Source organism: Notechis scutatus, chromosome 5, assembly GCF_049901735.1.
Source record: "Notechis scutatus isolate UNSWTSFEM ecotype Mainland chromosome 5, rNotScu1.2, whole genome shotgun sequence".
Taxonomy (NCBI): domain Eukaryota; kingdom Metazoa; phylum Chordata; class Lepidosauria; order Squamata; family Elapidae; genus Notechis; species Notechis scutatus.
The window spans coordinates 87,654,518-87,670,631 of NC_142013.1; the positions used below are offsets into that span (position 1 = coordinate 87,654,518).

Below are 16,114 nucleotides of genomic sequence, written 5' to 3' on the forward strand. Positions count from 1 at the left end.
ATTGTAAATGACAATAGCTGTGTGCACTGTTATTCCCTGAACAGACCAAACACAGCTGCCCCATTCAGAGTATTCCTGCCAGAATACATAAATCTCCATAGGAGGCTGAACATCGTCACTATTGTCAGAGAAAAAGACCATATGGCTACAATCAGCCCTATGATGTCTTTGATCAACTGTCTCAGAGGATCCTGCATGGGGGCTTCTTTATGTCAATAAGAGTTGCAGTATTTTGGTAGCTACTTTCACCACAGTGGTGTGATTTACAGGTCAGCAGCATGAGATCAATTTCCTAATATAGTTGCTAATTTGTTGTCAATTTTATTCATTTGCTTCTTCACCATAATGCCATTTTTTTCTCTGAAATGCTTCCCATCACTAGATATGCTAATCATTCCATTTTGACAATCTATATTTCAAAGGCAAACAAATGTAAACAAAACACATCAGAGATTCAAACAAGGCAACCTAATTTATATATTCTCCAGGATAAAGTTATAAAAGTTTCCTTAGAATTCTGGCAGAAATGGACTGTTCTCCATTGAAAATAGGGATGGAGTTACACACTGTAATATGAATAATAACAGCATTTCTGGAAAAAGGTGAGTCTGAATTCTCCCAGATTAAATTTCTGCCACTTGACCAGCATACTAGGAAAGTAACCCCAAATGGGTCTTTTCTTAAGTATTAACTTGTTTCTTCTATTTTAAGATAATTATGGTTAATTCCAGATTGGGATGCAGATCTGATCACAGATTAATTTGAACTCCTAACCATCATAAACCACTGCTGGATGCTTGCTTAGCCTTGCAATAAATCTTGGATTAACCCAGTCATAAATTTTCTGCAATCTAAGAGCATTATCTTAAAGCATAAACTATCAATGCCTAAAAAGCAGCACTTTACTGCATATTCTTGCATAGGTTTCTCTATTTAATCATTGAAGGCTAGTTTGGCTCACTTTCTAGTTCCTTGGTATCCCAAAGTGGGGGCTGGATAAAAATAGCTAAATAAAGGGATCCAAACATCAAGGCTAGAAGGAAGGAACACTGCCATCTTCACAATCTTGAAAATGAGTTGTTTCTCTTTCACTTTGTTGATAGAGAAAGCAGAGATTTGTTTATTGTGGCAAACCCAAGAGGCCAGACTGAGGCATTCATTTCTGGCTCATCAATGATCCCTCAACTGAGTTCCCAAATGTTGTGGAGGAAGAGCTTGTTGGCTCTTGGATCTTTGTGAGCACTAGAAAACAAACTAATATGCCATGAAAGCCAGTTTGGACTCACATTAAAGTACCAGGCTAGAAATCCAGAGACTGTGAGTTCTAGATCCAGAAATATTTCACTAGAGTTCTCCACTGCTCTACTCATTGCAGAATACCTTTATGCCACCAGACTTGAAATTCTAGACCTAGAAAACCTAGAACTACGCTGCCTTTGGTCCAATCTAAGTATAGTATATAAAATCATATGTTGCAATGTCCTACCAGTCAATGAATACTTCAGCTTCAACCATAACAACACAAGAGCAAACAATAGATACAAACTCAAGGTTAATCGCACCAAACTTGATTGCAGGAAATACGACTTCAGCAACAGAGTGGTCAATGTCTGGAATACTCTACCTGACTCTGCGGCTTCTTCCTCAAGCCCCAAAAATTTAACCATAGACTGTCTACTATTGACCTTACCCCTTTCCTAAGAGGTCTGTAGGGGTCATGCATAAGTGCACCAACGTGCCTACCTTTCCTGTCCTATTGTTTCTTTTATATATATTTTTATTTTTCTTATATGTATCCATGTATTCATAACTATGTTTTACTTGTACCTATTATCTTGTAAGCAATTGACAAATAAAAACAAAATAAATAAAAAATAAAAAATAGATTCATCTTAGGTATGAAGCCATCTGGGTGATACAGGTACAAATTTTAGGCAAATTGTTTAAAATTTCTATTTTGGGGAACAGTAGTGTGCTAAACATGCCAACTTTACAAAACTTATTTAAAAATCTGCAATCTGCCGTTCAGTTTCTATTTCAAAAAGCTGTAGGAACCAGACCAATGGAATTGTCTACACATGAAAGATCCCATAGGCTTCCAAAATGATTCTCTCCAGTTATGGACGATGGTTCAGCATATGTGAGTCTAACCATTACAATTTCTAAAACAAACAGTGTTAATACAAACACTGCCTTCTTTAGAAAGAACTGGGATTTTCCATATACCAGGCTAAGCTGAAATGTGGCTGGCTAATTTGTGGCTGAGTGACCTGTGTTTAGATGGTACACTTAGCCATGATAAATTGACACCAAACCAGCCAACTATATTTTAGCCTACCATGATCTGCAGATCCAGCCTCTTTGGTTAGTCTGTGATTCAGTATAAATCCATAAATTTGAGTGAATTTCCTATAACATGATACCATGGGCATCTGCATGAGGGCATAGGGGGAAATGATGCCATGTAGTTCATGACTTCATCATGCAATTGACAGAAATTATTTGCATGCATCATTTTCCTGACAGTGTCATGGTACAGGTACTCTCACTTTCACTAGATGAGTGTGCATTGTTGCCTTGTATGAACAGAACCAGCTTGTCCTTTTGGAATGTGTAATCATGTAAATAAGAGCAAGCATTTTTCCCCCCCAGTAAGGCTCGTATTTTTTTCCTAGGGTGTGCCAAAGCAAATGCAATACTGACAGGCAAATGCAAAATTAGTAAAACATATTCTACTTGCTGCATTTTGGCATGTCATCAAGCTTTTAAAAGAATGGGAGCCATGCCAAGAAAAAAATCCATTAAATAGAAAGATTATTTAAGACAGGCTATAGCTTTGTGTTTTTAATATAAATATACAATCTGTAAATACGCAAAGAAAATCAGCAAGAGAAAATGGCTAACAACACAGTACTACTGCATTCCTACCTATTCAAAATTAAATTCTGGTTTAAGTTTTTTCTTTAAAAAACATTGTTATTTTGTTAGTTATTTAGTTAGTTAACTGGTTAGTTGGTTAATGTCTTCATGCCATTTTGGACTCCTGGTGATTGCCTGAAAGTTGGTTATCTTGGCAAGATTTTTGTACTTGGTTTGTCTTTGCTTTCTTTCTTGACTGACTGGCCCAAAATAACCCAAATGGCCTCGTCCCCGTGACTAGAACTCACAGTCTGCCAGGTTCTAATTTAGTAGCTTTTCCAGTACACTAGATTAATCAATTAGATTAATATATACTGTATATGGTTTCACCTTAAACATCATTTAGGCTATTATTATTGGAATCATACAATGTCCCGTGTTTGTGATTTGTATATAAACACATTGGTTGAATAATGCATGTTTAAATAAACTATGATTCAGCAAAGTGTGCAAGTGCATTTGATTTGCTTTAGGATAAATTTGTGATAAATGATTTAGAAAAATGATGTGTGAACAGGCTGTTAGACATTCTAGAATCTAGACTGGCTCAGAACTGGAGCAGAACAAGTCAGGGAATATGAGCATATTTTCAAATGCTTAAAATAGTGTTGGCAAAGCCAATCTACACAAATGGCTATTTTATACTCATTGCTCAATGTATAATCTTAGAGGCCCCCAACCTTTTGGGCACCTGGGACCAGTTCTATGGAGAAAGGTTTTTTCCACAGACCGGAGAGGGCATGGTTTCATATGCTGTCTGCATCCTGCAGATGGAGCTTTGCTTGTTTGCGTGGCCCAGTTTCTGGCATGCCGTGGAACAGTGCCAGTCCACAGACCTAGTACTACATAGCACTGGGGAAGAATGATTAGAAGTAACTTTCTGAAAGTAAGAACTATTTAGTAAAAGAACAATGGTTGGATCCCTCTCCCTGGGAATGTTCAAAAGGAGACTGAAGGACCATTTGGGATAATAAGCAATGAGTTAGACTAGATGACCTATCCAACTGATCATGTGTCATCAAAACAATGCCAAATTTTAATGACAACGTAGACTGCCCTTCTTCAGGATGATCTATCCCCAACCTGATATTTCAGACTACCAGTAGTGTACTCCTTACTGCTAAGCTGTAGTGAAGCTTATCCATCTTATTGCGGAACTCCCTCTTTCCCTTTTTCCTACTTTCCCACTGACTTCTCAAGAGAGCTATGTCTTTGCAAAATGTGTCCAATGTATGATCATTTGTGCTTGGTCATTTAGTTTAGTTTAGTTTACTTTTTTTAAAATAAAGTTTTATTTGGGTTTTCACACATACAAAATACAAGTAAAAAATATTTTCTGAAAATAGCATGGTCCCGGGTTGAACTTCTTTATACAGACACAAAACTCAATTTCATGCTCCTTTTTGTATTCTATTCCTTAACTTATACTATTTTACATTTTCTATATAGTTTTTCCCCTCTTTTGATTTTCTCGATTTTAATTTGATTATCTCATCTCAATTCAAATCATTATATTTATACTTTTGTCTGTTCTGTTTCAATTTCATATTATCTTTTCTCATTAAACAAGTTTTCTCCTGTAGTTACTAATTGGAGTATGACACCTTTATATCTTTTAATTACATCCATTCAACTGTTATTTAAACTTCAATATATACCTTAAGGTTATGACCTTCAATATAATACATAATACATAACTTCCAATCGAATTCTGCTTGGTATATTCTTATAATACACACTATATTCTTTAAAAAAAAAAAAGATTGTAAATATATGTAATTATAAACCCTCATTCCATTCCAGTTCAGTTCTATCATTAATAATCATTAAAATCTTAACATCTTTAACACTTCTTTTCAATTAAATATCATACTTCCTTAAAAACACATATAATCTCCATAATTAATTTTCCCTTATTTCTCTTCACGTTTTATAAATCATTAAATATACCTTTTATTACATTTATTTATTGACAAGCATTCCACTGAATTACGATAGCTATTTTATCAGACATTTTAATCATAGTTTCATATTTTCTAAAATTATTTCTGTTTCTAATATAACCATACTATCTTATGAACCTTTGCAGAATCCCTTTTTCCATTAAATTTTCACCCATTATCTCTAAATAGGCCCTGTTTCTCTGTATTTTTTTCTGTCCTTTATGACTTCTTTTCCTTTCTTTCTTCCCTCTCATCTTCTCCCTCCCCTTTTTACCCCCTTGTCTCTCTATTTCCAATTCTCTCTTCTGCATTTCCCTCTTCTATTGCTTTCTGATTTTATACTTATTTTTCACTCTATTTTTTTTTTTTTGGAGTTGTTTTTCCCCAATCTTAAAATTTCCATTCTCTTTCCCCCCTTTCCTTTTTTCCCCCCATCTAAGATTACTTGTTCATTAAATATGGCTTCTTCTTTGTTGCAATCTTCTTGTTCTGCAGGCATTTCTTGTTGTTTCTCATAATTCCAAATCTCCATTTCTAAAAACTGAAATATGAAGCCAAAAGAACCTCTCCCTTCTTGTGCATCTTCTTTGTACTTTTTAAGTTCCATTTTCAGTTCTTCTAAAAGTGGAGCCATTTTAAACAACCACCCGATTGATTTTAGTCATTCAAAACAATAACCAAGAATCCAGAAATCATCAAGTAATACAGATATTCCCGAGTTATATCTTCTTATTTCTTTTTTGACTTTCTCTTCCTGGGGTTTTTGTTGCGATATTTCAGTTAGAATGTATCTTTTGGAAGTCTTGTTGAGATTTTGCTATAAGTTCTTTTTTAATTCCAAGCAGTCTCCTCCCTTCCAGATCCTGCCCTTTTATTCTTCCTCTCTCCTTTCCTATTTTCAAAAGCTTTTAATTATCCAGAAATCTTTATTATCCCTTTGACTTTTTATTTTCAGCATTAAATGCCTATTGATGTCAAAGTGGATTTTTTTCCAATTTCTTGCTTAAGTCTCTTAGCTATCAGTATAGGAAAAGGAGGAAAAAAAACCAAATCTTTTCCCTTTTCTCTCTCCTTCGCAGCTTAAAAATCTTCTTAGGGAACAATGTTATTGTTTTTTAATAGTTTCAATTCCAGGGTACCTTATTTGTTGCTTTTGCTGTTTGACCCGGTCAACCAAAACTTTCTCTTCTTATCTCCCTCCTGCACATTCTTTTCCAGTCGAGTTCTTCTTTGTGGTGGGCATTTCTGACCACCGCTGCAACCGCCTTTGGGAAAGGGAGTAATGGCCAGCTGGGGAGGAGAGATGCGGCTCTCCTCAACCCTGCAGGCAGTCTCCCCCCTCTTCACCACCTCTACGGGGTGGCTTAGCCCCGAAGCCAGCCGGCTTGGGATGCTCCAGCGGTGAGCACGGATTGAAGCCTCGCAGAGACGAGGTTTCTGTCTGTCGCTGAAGAAGCTCAAACCGGAAGCCACAGTTTAGTTTACTTTTTTTTTATTGTCACTGCAGCTCGTACAACGAAATCAAACACCATCTTCAGTGCACATCATGACCATGAAAATAAACACAAACACACATCCTTCACCCTTCAAACATTGAACTGGAAACCCCCAACACCGCACCAACACTGCATTATACAGCAGAATTCAAAAGAGCTACTGCCCTGGGATAGAAGCTGTTTTTCAGCCTATTTGTCCTTGTTTTTATTATTCTGTACCGTCTGCCAGATGGTAATTTAAAAAAAAAGGGTTCCCAGGATGAGATGAATCTTTGAGAATGTTTTGAACTTTCTTAAGTACAGCGGGAGTACAGCGGGAGCTATTAAGTACAGCGGGAGCTATAAAGCTCTTTCAAAGAGGGGAGAGGGCAATCAATGATCTTCTGGGCAATGACATTAACCCTCTGGAGTGCTTTCCTATCTGCCACTGTGCAATTGGCAAACCATAAATGCTCTCCATGGTGCAGCGGTAGAAGGTCACCAACAGTTTTTCATTCAGTTGTTGTTTTCTGATAAGTCTTTGGTAGTATAATCTCTGCTGGGCTTTTTGACCAGAGCTGCAGTGTGGGCACCCCAGGTCAGGTCCTCTTTTATGGTAACACCCAGAAACTTAAAAACTGGCCACTTGCTCCACTGGGTCTCCATTGCTAAGCAAGGGCTGGATGTCTGATCTGTTTTTTCTATAATCCACTATAAGCTCCTTGGTCTTATTGGTGTTGAAGACCAAGTTATTGTCTCAAGGGAGGACCTGATACATATATTTGCTTTCTTGGCCATGAATGGTATTGAGACAGTCCTCAACTTATGAAAACTTTTGAGCCAAAATTTATATTGCAAAGTAAGAAATTTGTTAAGTGAGTTTTGCCCCGTTATATGACTTTTCTCACCACAGTTAAGTGAATCATTGCAGTTCTTAAATTAGTATCATGGTTAAGTGAATCTGGTTCCCCCCCATTGATTTTGCTTGTCAGAAGGTTGTAAAAGGGAATCACATGACTCTGGGACACTGCAACCATCATAAATGTTAGTTATTAGACGTCTGAATGTAAATCACATGACCACATGAGGATGCTGTAACTGTTTTTAAATGTGAAAAATGGTCATAAGCCACTTTCTTCAGTGCCATTGTAACTTCGAATGGTCACTAATTGAACTATTTTAAGTCAAGGACTACCTGTACTCAGGAGTCTTCTCAAACATCGAAGTTTAAATGCATCAGTAGTCTTTCTATCCTGCTTCTTCCAATTCATACCTTACATGATTCTGTCACATTGCATTTATTTTGCTACATTACCTAATCCACTTTGTAACAGAAAAGTAGGTGTGATTACATTATGTTGTTCCTCTTGGCGCCAATGAAATGTCTTTGGGAATATGCAGATTGGTGGCAGTTTCTCATAACTCACCGGGAACCAAGCTGCTTGGTGTCGCCTGTAAGATTTTTACATGTAGAGCTTTTTATTCCTTCTTAGCTGCTCATCTTCTGCTCGAATTCAGAGGCTTTTAATAAAACTTTCTGTTAAGCACAATAAATGTGCATTTAAACGTTCTATCTGGATTGTAGCCTAACCCAAAATGCCCAAGTCTTCAGATAGTTTCTTGCAAGGAAAAGAAGCTGTTTTTGTCTAGTGTCCAAAAGATTGATTCCAAACAGAAACATGCACTCAACTTACTCTTTGTGGTGTAATGGTATAGCAGCCACATACTATATGTTTATTTACTATGGCTTTATCTCAAAGCCTCCATATGTGATTCACATAAAGCTATCAATTTACATGGACAAAAAAAAAATTAGAGATTTTCATACACTATTCAGACTATCTTTCAACTATTTCTAAACTTGCATTCATTTCAACACATTGGTTTCCAAACAAATATGCTTGTTTTTTTAATGCGTATGTTACACTGTGTTAAAGTAAAGACAGGCTGTCAAAAACTGGTCTTCCAGAAATTCCATTGTGAAGTACCAGTGGATCATGCCTGACTTAAACTGGGTCATACAATTATTTTCTTTCTAAACAGTTAGGACAAAGACAAGATGACAGACAAGATTTAGACTACATATTTCACTAACTCACAACTGTCTAGGTTTACACATTGTGACAAGCCATAATGTGGTTTGATTTGGGCTGACTGGGTAAATATAACCATTCATAAAACATGTTTTATGAAATAGCATGTGATTGGTCATTACAAGAACAGACTGGTGGACTAAATGGATTAAGCATCCCATCTAACAGCTTTTTAACAAATCGTTATGGCTTATGCATCTTCTGAACTCTGAAATAACTATTGTTTGGAGTTCCTCAAAATAAAGACTTGCAACTTAAAACAACCTAGTATAAAAATTCCCAGATTTCAGAAACTTCCTAATACAGGTGAAACTCAAAAAATTTCCTTTTCATTGATGCAGTATTATTGGTCATATTAATTTTTAAAATGAATGTGTATTGACACAAATTATTAATCCAAAAATTTAAACTGATATTGAAATGGTATGAAGATAAAGCAGCAAGTAAAAGTCTGATGGAACACTCAACCATCTGAGAATGTTAATATCACAATGAAAAATTTGACAATCACGTATTTAAATTAGTAAGCTAAAATACCAATGAACCTTTTGCCTATACATGTAACATTTTCACTTCCCTCTTATCTCAAACTACAATTCTTTTTTCCCAAAATTCTCTAATATTAGCTTTCCAATTTTGCCCACAGCTCACTAAACATAGTTGCCAACATTAGAATGCAGCAGAATTATTGAATGAAATCCAGATAAACCCCATTTGTCATTATTTTCTGTAATACTGTTAGATAATAAGAGAATCCCATGCTATCTTAAATCACACATAAACTACCTAGGATTTTTTTTTGAACTGCACTTCTATATTATCCAAATTAATGATGAGTAAGCACATTGCAGATAGCCATTCTTTCACAAAATGCTTTCAGTTTTCATTCCAAAATTTCTTCCTTAGTGAGGACACACAAATTGCAAATTTCATTCTACTTGCTTACTTCCTTATTTTCTCTCTACTCCAAGGGTGTCAAACCCGCGTAGTCACAGCAGTGTCACATGACATATCGTGACGTAGGCGTAGACAATGCGTGATGCATTCGGCCTGCGGGCCATGAGTTTGACAGCCCTGCTCTACTCCTTAATACTGTTAATTTCAAACAATGCCAGGATATTCAACAATTGCTGAGTATCAATCATTCTTTCATTAGACTTTAGGTCTAATCAGTCCGCCAACACATCCTACATGAAAAAGACGTATTTGCAAGGTATGTGGCATGGTTACAGTAAGCATAATTTGGATCTCAAAAAAGTTGAATATGAGTCCATAAGACTTAGGCAGCCTCCATCAAAATCATGTTGACTGTTGGGCTAGATCTGTTTGATTTATATTTCATAATGGTCCACAAATTATGCTGAGGCATGGTGTGGTTAAATTATGGTTTGTTGAATAGATCACTTTTACCCAAACCCATATAAGGCATATTTTATAAAATACAACAGCTGGGCCCACACAGTACTCTATACCAAACCATACATACTGATGCAGGAAAGTGGGTGTGGTTTTTTCTCTTTCTACTGCTCTTATGGGTAAGAAGCAACTGGCAGAGATTTTAAAGACGGTCTAGATACAAGGAAGAATTTCCTGACCATGCAAGATATTCAGGCATGGAAAAGCCTCCCTCCTGGAGCTGTGAGGCCCACTGAAAGCTTTCAGGCAAAGGTGGGACAGCCATTTGTCCACCATGATCTGAGAAGTGATTTGGATTAGAAGACTTCCAGTCCTGTGATTCTGTGATATATTCAGAACTTCCTCAGGATGATCACTGATAAATTTATTTAAATTATACATTTATGAAGGGGACTTAAGATTTATGAGAAATTGTTTTTTGTTTTTTTTTTACTAAATTAAAGCAAGATCTGTAAATCTCTAATGAAAGGAATTTAAAAATCCAATGGACTCTTCTACCTCCAAGGCTTCATGAAGGCTGTTGTTCAGAGTGAAAAAGTAAAAAGAAAATCAAAATTTAAAATTCATAATCTCTCAGGATGTAACTAGGAGCCACCTTCCATAGCAAATCCACCCTCTAGTGGCCATTACTATGCATCTAATATTCTGATTGCTTTAAAAGAGCACCAAAAGTTCTGGCCAATATAATCTTTTCATTAAACAGTGTATGTACTTTTCCAAGTCCCTCATGGTTAATTCACAGCTATTGCGATTTCCTCAAAACATGGAAATGCTCAGTTACTGATTCTCATTTAGTCTCTCCTTAATTAGAATAAAAGTGCAACTTCAATCAATATCTAGGTCAAAGTGCATTGTACAATACAAGCTGAGGGGGGAAGAATCAATGTGTAGCACTATTGCCCCTTCCTTCCACCCAACAATCTGGTTCCTAGCAGACAGAGAAACAAAAGTCCAATCTGCTGATCTAAGTACATTTGTATACATGTGGAATAAACATACCCTTCTCTCTTGCAGAATACATGGAACCTTCTCATTTCAAATTAATGTTTGAAAGTGCTAGAATTTGAGGAAAGAAAGGTTTTTTAAAAATCATGTTACACGCCCAATTTTTTTTTAAAAAAAACACCTATGTCTTTGGTTTTTCCCATCACACAGTGCCCCATCTGAATATCAAGATACTAAACTTAGACTTTAAAATAACACAATAAATCACAGGAGCTGCCTTGCTAACTAGGTCATCATTTTGCAATGAGGGCACCTTAAGAAATTTCTCACTAAGAAGAACATATTCAAGCATTAGTGTGTCAAGGCAGAATTGAAATTAGGTGATTTTTTTTCCTCATTTCCCCCTAAAAATAGAAGCCTATATTGCATGTTGAACTGCACTTAACTTGTGTGCGTGTGTGAGATTTGTATAAAATTGTAACTATAATATAAAAACCCTGCACTATCACACCTACAGTCTCAAGTACAATATCGAGGTGTATATTTATCTACAGAAAATAATCTCAAAGTAAAATTAAATACGCCTCCATGTCTATCAAAGCAAAACAATTCTACTTTTCACTAATAGTTAATAAGATACATAAGGCATACACAAAAAACACCTTCCAATTTAAATATTGTATATATTTCCTCTAGAGATTCGTCCTTTCTTTCCTATACACACACACAATTACACATAGATTATCATTCTAAGCGGGTGATTGATGGCTTCATTGATGGCCTTTTTTGTCCCTTTTGGTACGATTTTGAAGATAGGAAGCCTGGGGCACTACTGCCTGAAGGCCGAAAAGCTAAAAGTGTAAGCTGCCTCACTATATTTCAAACTCTGCTCCCAATTCGGCCCACCTCCCCACCCACTCCCTCAGTTTCCATCCCCTCCTTTAAGCTCGACAATGGAGCCTCTGCAGCTAGACAGGAAGGATGTGTCCGCGCAAGAGCCTTGCCACGGAAAAGGCCACACGCTTCCTGCCTTTCCAAGGGTGGGGGAAAGGCTGTATTGGGGAGGGGGGGGAGGTGAGAGACCCTGGACAAAGGAAAGTGCGTGGATCGAAACGAGTCCCGGGCTCGGCTCACTTTCCGACATATCCCGAATTGAAGGAGCCTGACGGATTGAATCCAGGCGTGTCAGGCGCGCTTTTTTTTTAGGGGGGAATCTGCCCGAGCCTCTCTGCCCAGATAATCGCAAAGGAGCCTCGCCTTATGCAGCCCACCGCGCGGGGTTTTGGGCTGCAATGGTTGCAAAGACCCCGCACATGCTGGCAAGGGGCAGTTTGGTGCCTTTCCTTGCGTTATGCGACGCCCTGGCGGCGAAGCCCAAGTAAAACCCGATTCTCTTTACGGGGCCGGGACGGCGTAGGCGGCCGGGAGGGGGCGGGGAGGGCGCGAGGGGCGAGGGAGAGATTTTTTTTAACGGGAAATATAGGACTATTAAAGACACTTACTTTATCTATAGTACCCGGCAGCAGGCGATCCAGCAGTCTGCAGAGAACCACCCCGTCTTTCAGAGATGCCTGCAAAAATCCCTCCGGGTCGGAGATGCTTTTTTTGGGCGACTCCAGCACCCCCAGGGTGATCAGCCATGTAACGGTTTGCTCGGCTGAATTCATGGCTGCTGCCGCTGCCAAGAAGAAGCTTCTAATCCCACCGAAGAGCCAGCGCGCCGGAGACGGGGAAAGCAATGCACCACTCGGGGAGGCGAGGGTCGTAATTTTACGGGGCGCTGGGAACTGTTGCTTTCTCCCCGGACTTGCCCCCCAACCACCCCACCCTCCCCCTTTCCCCCCCCACCCCTTGATTTCTTTTTCTTTCTTTCTTTTTTTTGGGCGGGGGGGGCTTGGGGTTTCACATGGAGGCAGCAGCCGAGTCGCGAGTCGCCGCTGCTTCTGCCGCCGCCGCTGCTGCTGCTCCCCCTCCTTTTTTCTCCCGTAGTTGCAGAGGATGACGACTCGATTTACGAAATCCAGGAGGTTCAGTTTCTCCCTCCCGTGTTTTTTGGCAGATTGTCAAACGCCTTTTCATTATGTACACATGAACCTGCAGCGCCTCCCCCCGCCGGCTGCCTCTCCATGACATCATTCGGGGGGGGGAGGGGGAGAAAAAAAATTAGACCCTCGCCAGCTCCGCGCGCGGACCTAGCGACGAGTCAGCGCCCCCCCGTCGGGCGCGCGCGCGCGGGAACCTCGACTTGAGGCAGCGATGCCGCCGAGCCTTCTCGCAAAGGCGCCCGCGGGCCGGCAGTGCGGGAGCTGGGATCCCGCGCGTTCCGGCGAAAGGGGCGCATGCACGGGTCCGTGGTTGCACGTGAGTGCTCGTGAAGAGGCAGGGTTGGTTTTGCTTCTGAGGCCTGGCGAGGTCTACGACAGCCTTGGAAGCGTGTATGTGTGTGTGAGAGAGACAGAGTGGCGGAGGTCTACGAGAGCCTTGGAAGTGTGTGTGTGCGTGTGTGTGCATACACAGGAAGGGAATATAGAGCTTCCATGACTCAAATGATCAGCTGGGCTAAATTCAACATAAACATTTACCAGAAGATTGGAAAGAAATAATCTATGACAATCTCCTGCGTGAGGCTTTTCCAGTGATTTGAAGGGAGACCCGCGGGGAGGGGGGGGGTGTTTGAAACCAGCCGACTTTTCTCACTGAGTCACCAGAATCTGTACGACTCATTAAAAAAAAAAAAAAATTCGCTCCCTCGGCAAAGAAGGGCAAGAAGAGCAACGCGGGGAGGCAGAAATAAGAGCTACCCCACGTATCTTTTAATCCTTTTCGGGAAGCTCCCAAGCTACAAATTCACCGTACCACTGAACGAGAGAAGATGCGGGAAAATAATCCGCCTGGCTTCTTGTGCAACGGAAAGAGAAAATTCTTTCCCCCCCCCCAAAAAAACACCCTTCGCGTTTACGACGGACCTTTTCTCGCGCTCCAAAACGGTTCCAAGAGCTCCGCGAACAGTATCCATTCAACCCTGAGGTGGCTTGAGCGGTTCTTGCTCGCGGCGCCCTCCAGCGGCAGGTGCGTTTATTTCTACCACGGGATTTTTAAAGTAACGCCAATAAGTCGAAGCGGCATTGATATGCGGCTTTTGTGAAGGAAAGTTTCTTGCTGCTTTTCCTGCTGACTGAAAACCACAGATAAGCCGCATAAATAAATATCTGTTGTAAAATCTAAGATAAGTTGCATAAGCGCGCAATCGTGCCTACCGTCCCTGTCCTATTGTCCCCAATTATTAGTTCCTATTTTATGTATTTAAACTTATGTTTATTCTTGTTTCTATTATATTGTAAGCGATTGACTAAATAAAATAAATGAAGTACTTTTAAAACAAAATGAAGTACTTTAAAACAATATCATTAAAGGAATTTTAAAACAATCACTTGAGGCATTTTTAAAATAAAATGCTTATTATCACAGCTGTCAGTGCTAAATTGTTAGAGCCTTAATAAAATCGATTCTGATTTATAAAACATATTTTATTTCCCTTTCATTCAGTAAAGCAATTTTTTAGTTTAAACAAAACAGTAAAGTATATACCTTTTAGCAGCTATTCCACCTGGTTGCAACAGAGGGAAGAATTACACTGCAGAATCTAACAATTCATTTGATCTCTTCCCCCTCATTTATTTCAATGAAAGTTGATCATTTTAACAACTTCATAAATCATTTGAAGGGCTGGTGTCTGAGCTTGCTTATTTTGTTTTTACTCTCTCTTCCTCTTCCTTTTGTACCACTGTAAAGTACCACTGTCTCTGGTATGCTAAGCTTTTCAAAAATTAAACCATCATTTTAACTTATTTTAACTAAATTAACTATGAAAACCAGGTCGTCTTGGTGAGATCCTAAAGAGATTGGTCATATAGGCTTTATTAAAGATCCCATGTGGAAGATGATCCCTGTTTTTCAAGATACAGCTGTAGGAACTATGGTGGACTGTGAGATCCTAATAGGCCCCAAATCAAAAAGTAAACCTTTACTATCAAGTTGATTAATCTCTAAGTCTCTCTTCGGTTTCAGCGTAAGGTTTTAACCAGCAGTCACCATCTTTCTGAAGTTGAATGATACCAGATTTTGTCTAATGCCAGATGTGAATAACAACGTAAATTTAGAAACCAAACCAAAGACAGAGTACATTTATATTTTCATTAAATATAATTCATATAATTATATTTTCATTAAAAACTATTTTATTATTAACACTTTACTAAATTATTTTATTACTGGATGAATTTTAGAAATCCAGAATATTTGGAATGCTCCTTTTTCTGTGGCTAAATATAATAGATATTATTCAGTTTTTTAAGTGTTAGAGCCAGCTTGGTTTCAGAAAAACAATTAGGACCTGAGGTACATTTGAGATCTGCCAAAGGCAGTCACTAAAGACAACATTTAAAAATCAAGATCAGATATCTAAATAGGGTGAGATTGATAGCTGAGCCTTGAATGTTCTGAATTTATGCAGATGAAAAAAGACAGAGATATGTAATAGTCCTGTAGTTCACTGGGCTGATATCATGTCTAAAGTTTCAGCCTTTTATTGTACACTCTCAAAAGCATTAATTGTCTATTAAATAATTTAAAAGCTGTACATTTCAGGAACAGCTAGACCAGTGATGGTTAACCTTTCCGTTTTCGCGTGCCAAAAATGCAAGCACACACATGTGCCCACATGTGTGCCAGCACCCATAAGGCAATGCACATGGGGGTCCCACGCCTCCTGCTCATGCGAGCACACCCCCTGCCTGCACGTCTCTGCACATGCAACCCCCCCAGGTGTGATGCATGTTTCTGCGCATGTGTGTGCAACTCCCCCACATGCATCATGCATTTCTGCGCATGTGCATGTCTCCTGCACGTGCCCCACCCCCTGCACATGGTGGCAGCTACCCAACAATCAGCTGGCGGGTGGACAGTGCACATGCCTGCGCAGTGGACCTGCTTTGGGGTAACAGCGCGCGTGCCAACGGAGATGGCTCTGCGTGCTACTTCTGACACGTGTGGCATAGGTTCACCATCACAGAGCTAGACACTCCAAACACTTGTTAAAATTAAAACCAGATGAGCTCATTTGGTAAATTTTTCTTTGTTTCTACAATTGTTATGGCTGCCTATCTCATTCTCATAACTGAGCAGTAACAATATTAAAAACCAATATAAAATAATGTGAATTATTTGTATCATCTCTGGAAAACAAAACAGTAACAAAATATCTTATGGAGAAACACCTGTGTATTTCTGCAAGATCTACAGAAGGTTCAGAGTTGCTTTGCCT

The 16,114-nt window shown here is 39.1% G+C and overlaps 1 protein-coding gene across 6 annotated transcripts in view; it reads right to left on the reverse strand.

The window, feature by feature from the left end:
- The window catches only part of ARHGEF7 (Rho guanine nucleotide exchange factor 7), a 102,242-nt gene extending 87,940 nt beyond the window's left edge, over positions 1-14,302 (reverse strand). For 3 of the 6 annotated variants that reach the window (XR_015749895.1, XM_087967279.1, XM_026668890.2), the window contains exon 1: positions 12,294-12,935. Coding sequence is in view for 5 of the 6 variants with exons in the window: in XM_087967279.1 (XP_087823405.1) it covers positions 12,294-12,458 (165 nt within the window). In the remaining variant the exon portion in view is untranslated. Of the gene's footprint in view, positions 1-12,293 lie in introns of all 6 variants that reach the window. The other 3 variants (XM_026668889.2, XM_087967277.1, XM_026668892.2) reach the window with 1 other exon arrangement.
- Between the last annotated feature and the right edge of the window lie 1,812 nt (positions 14,303-16,114).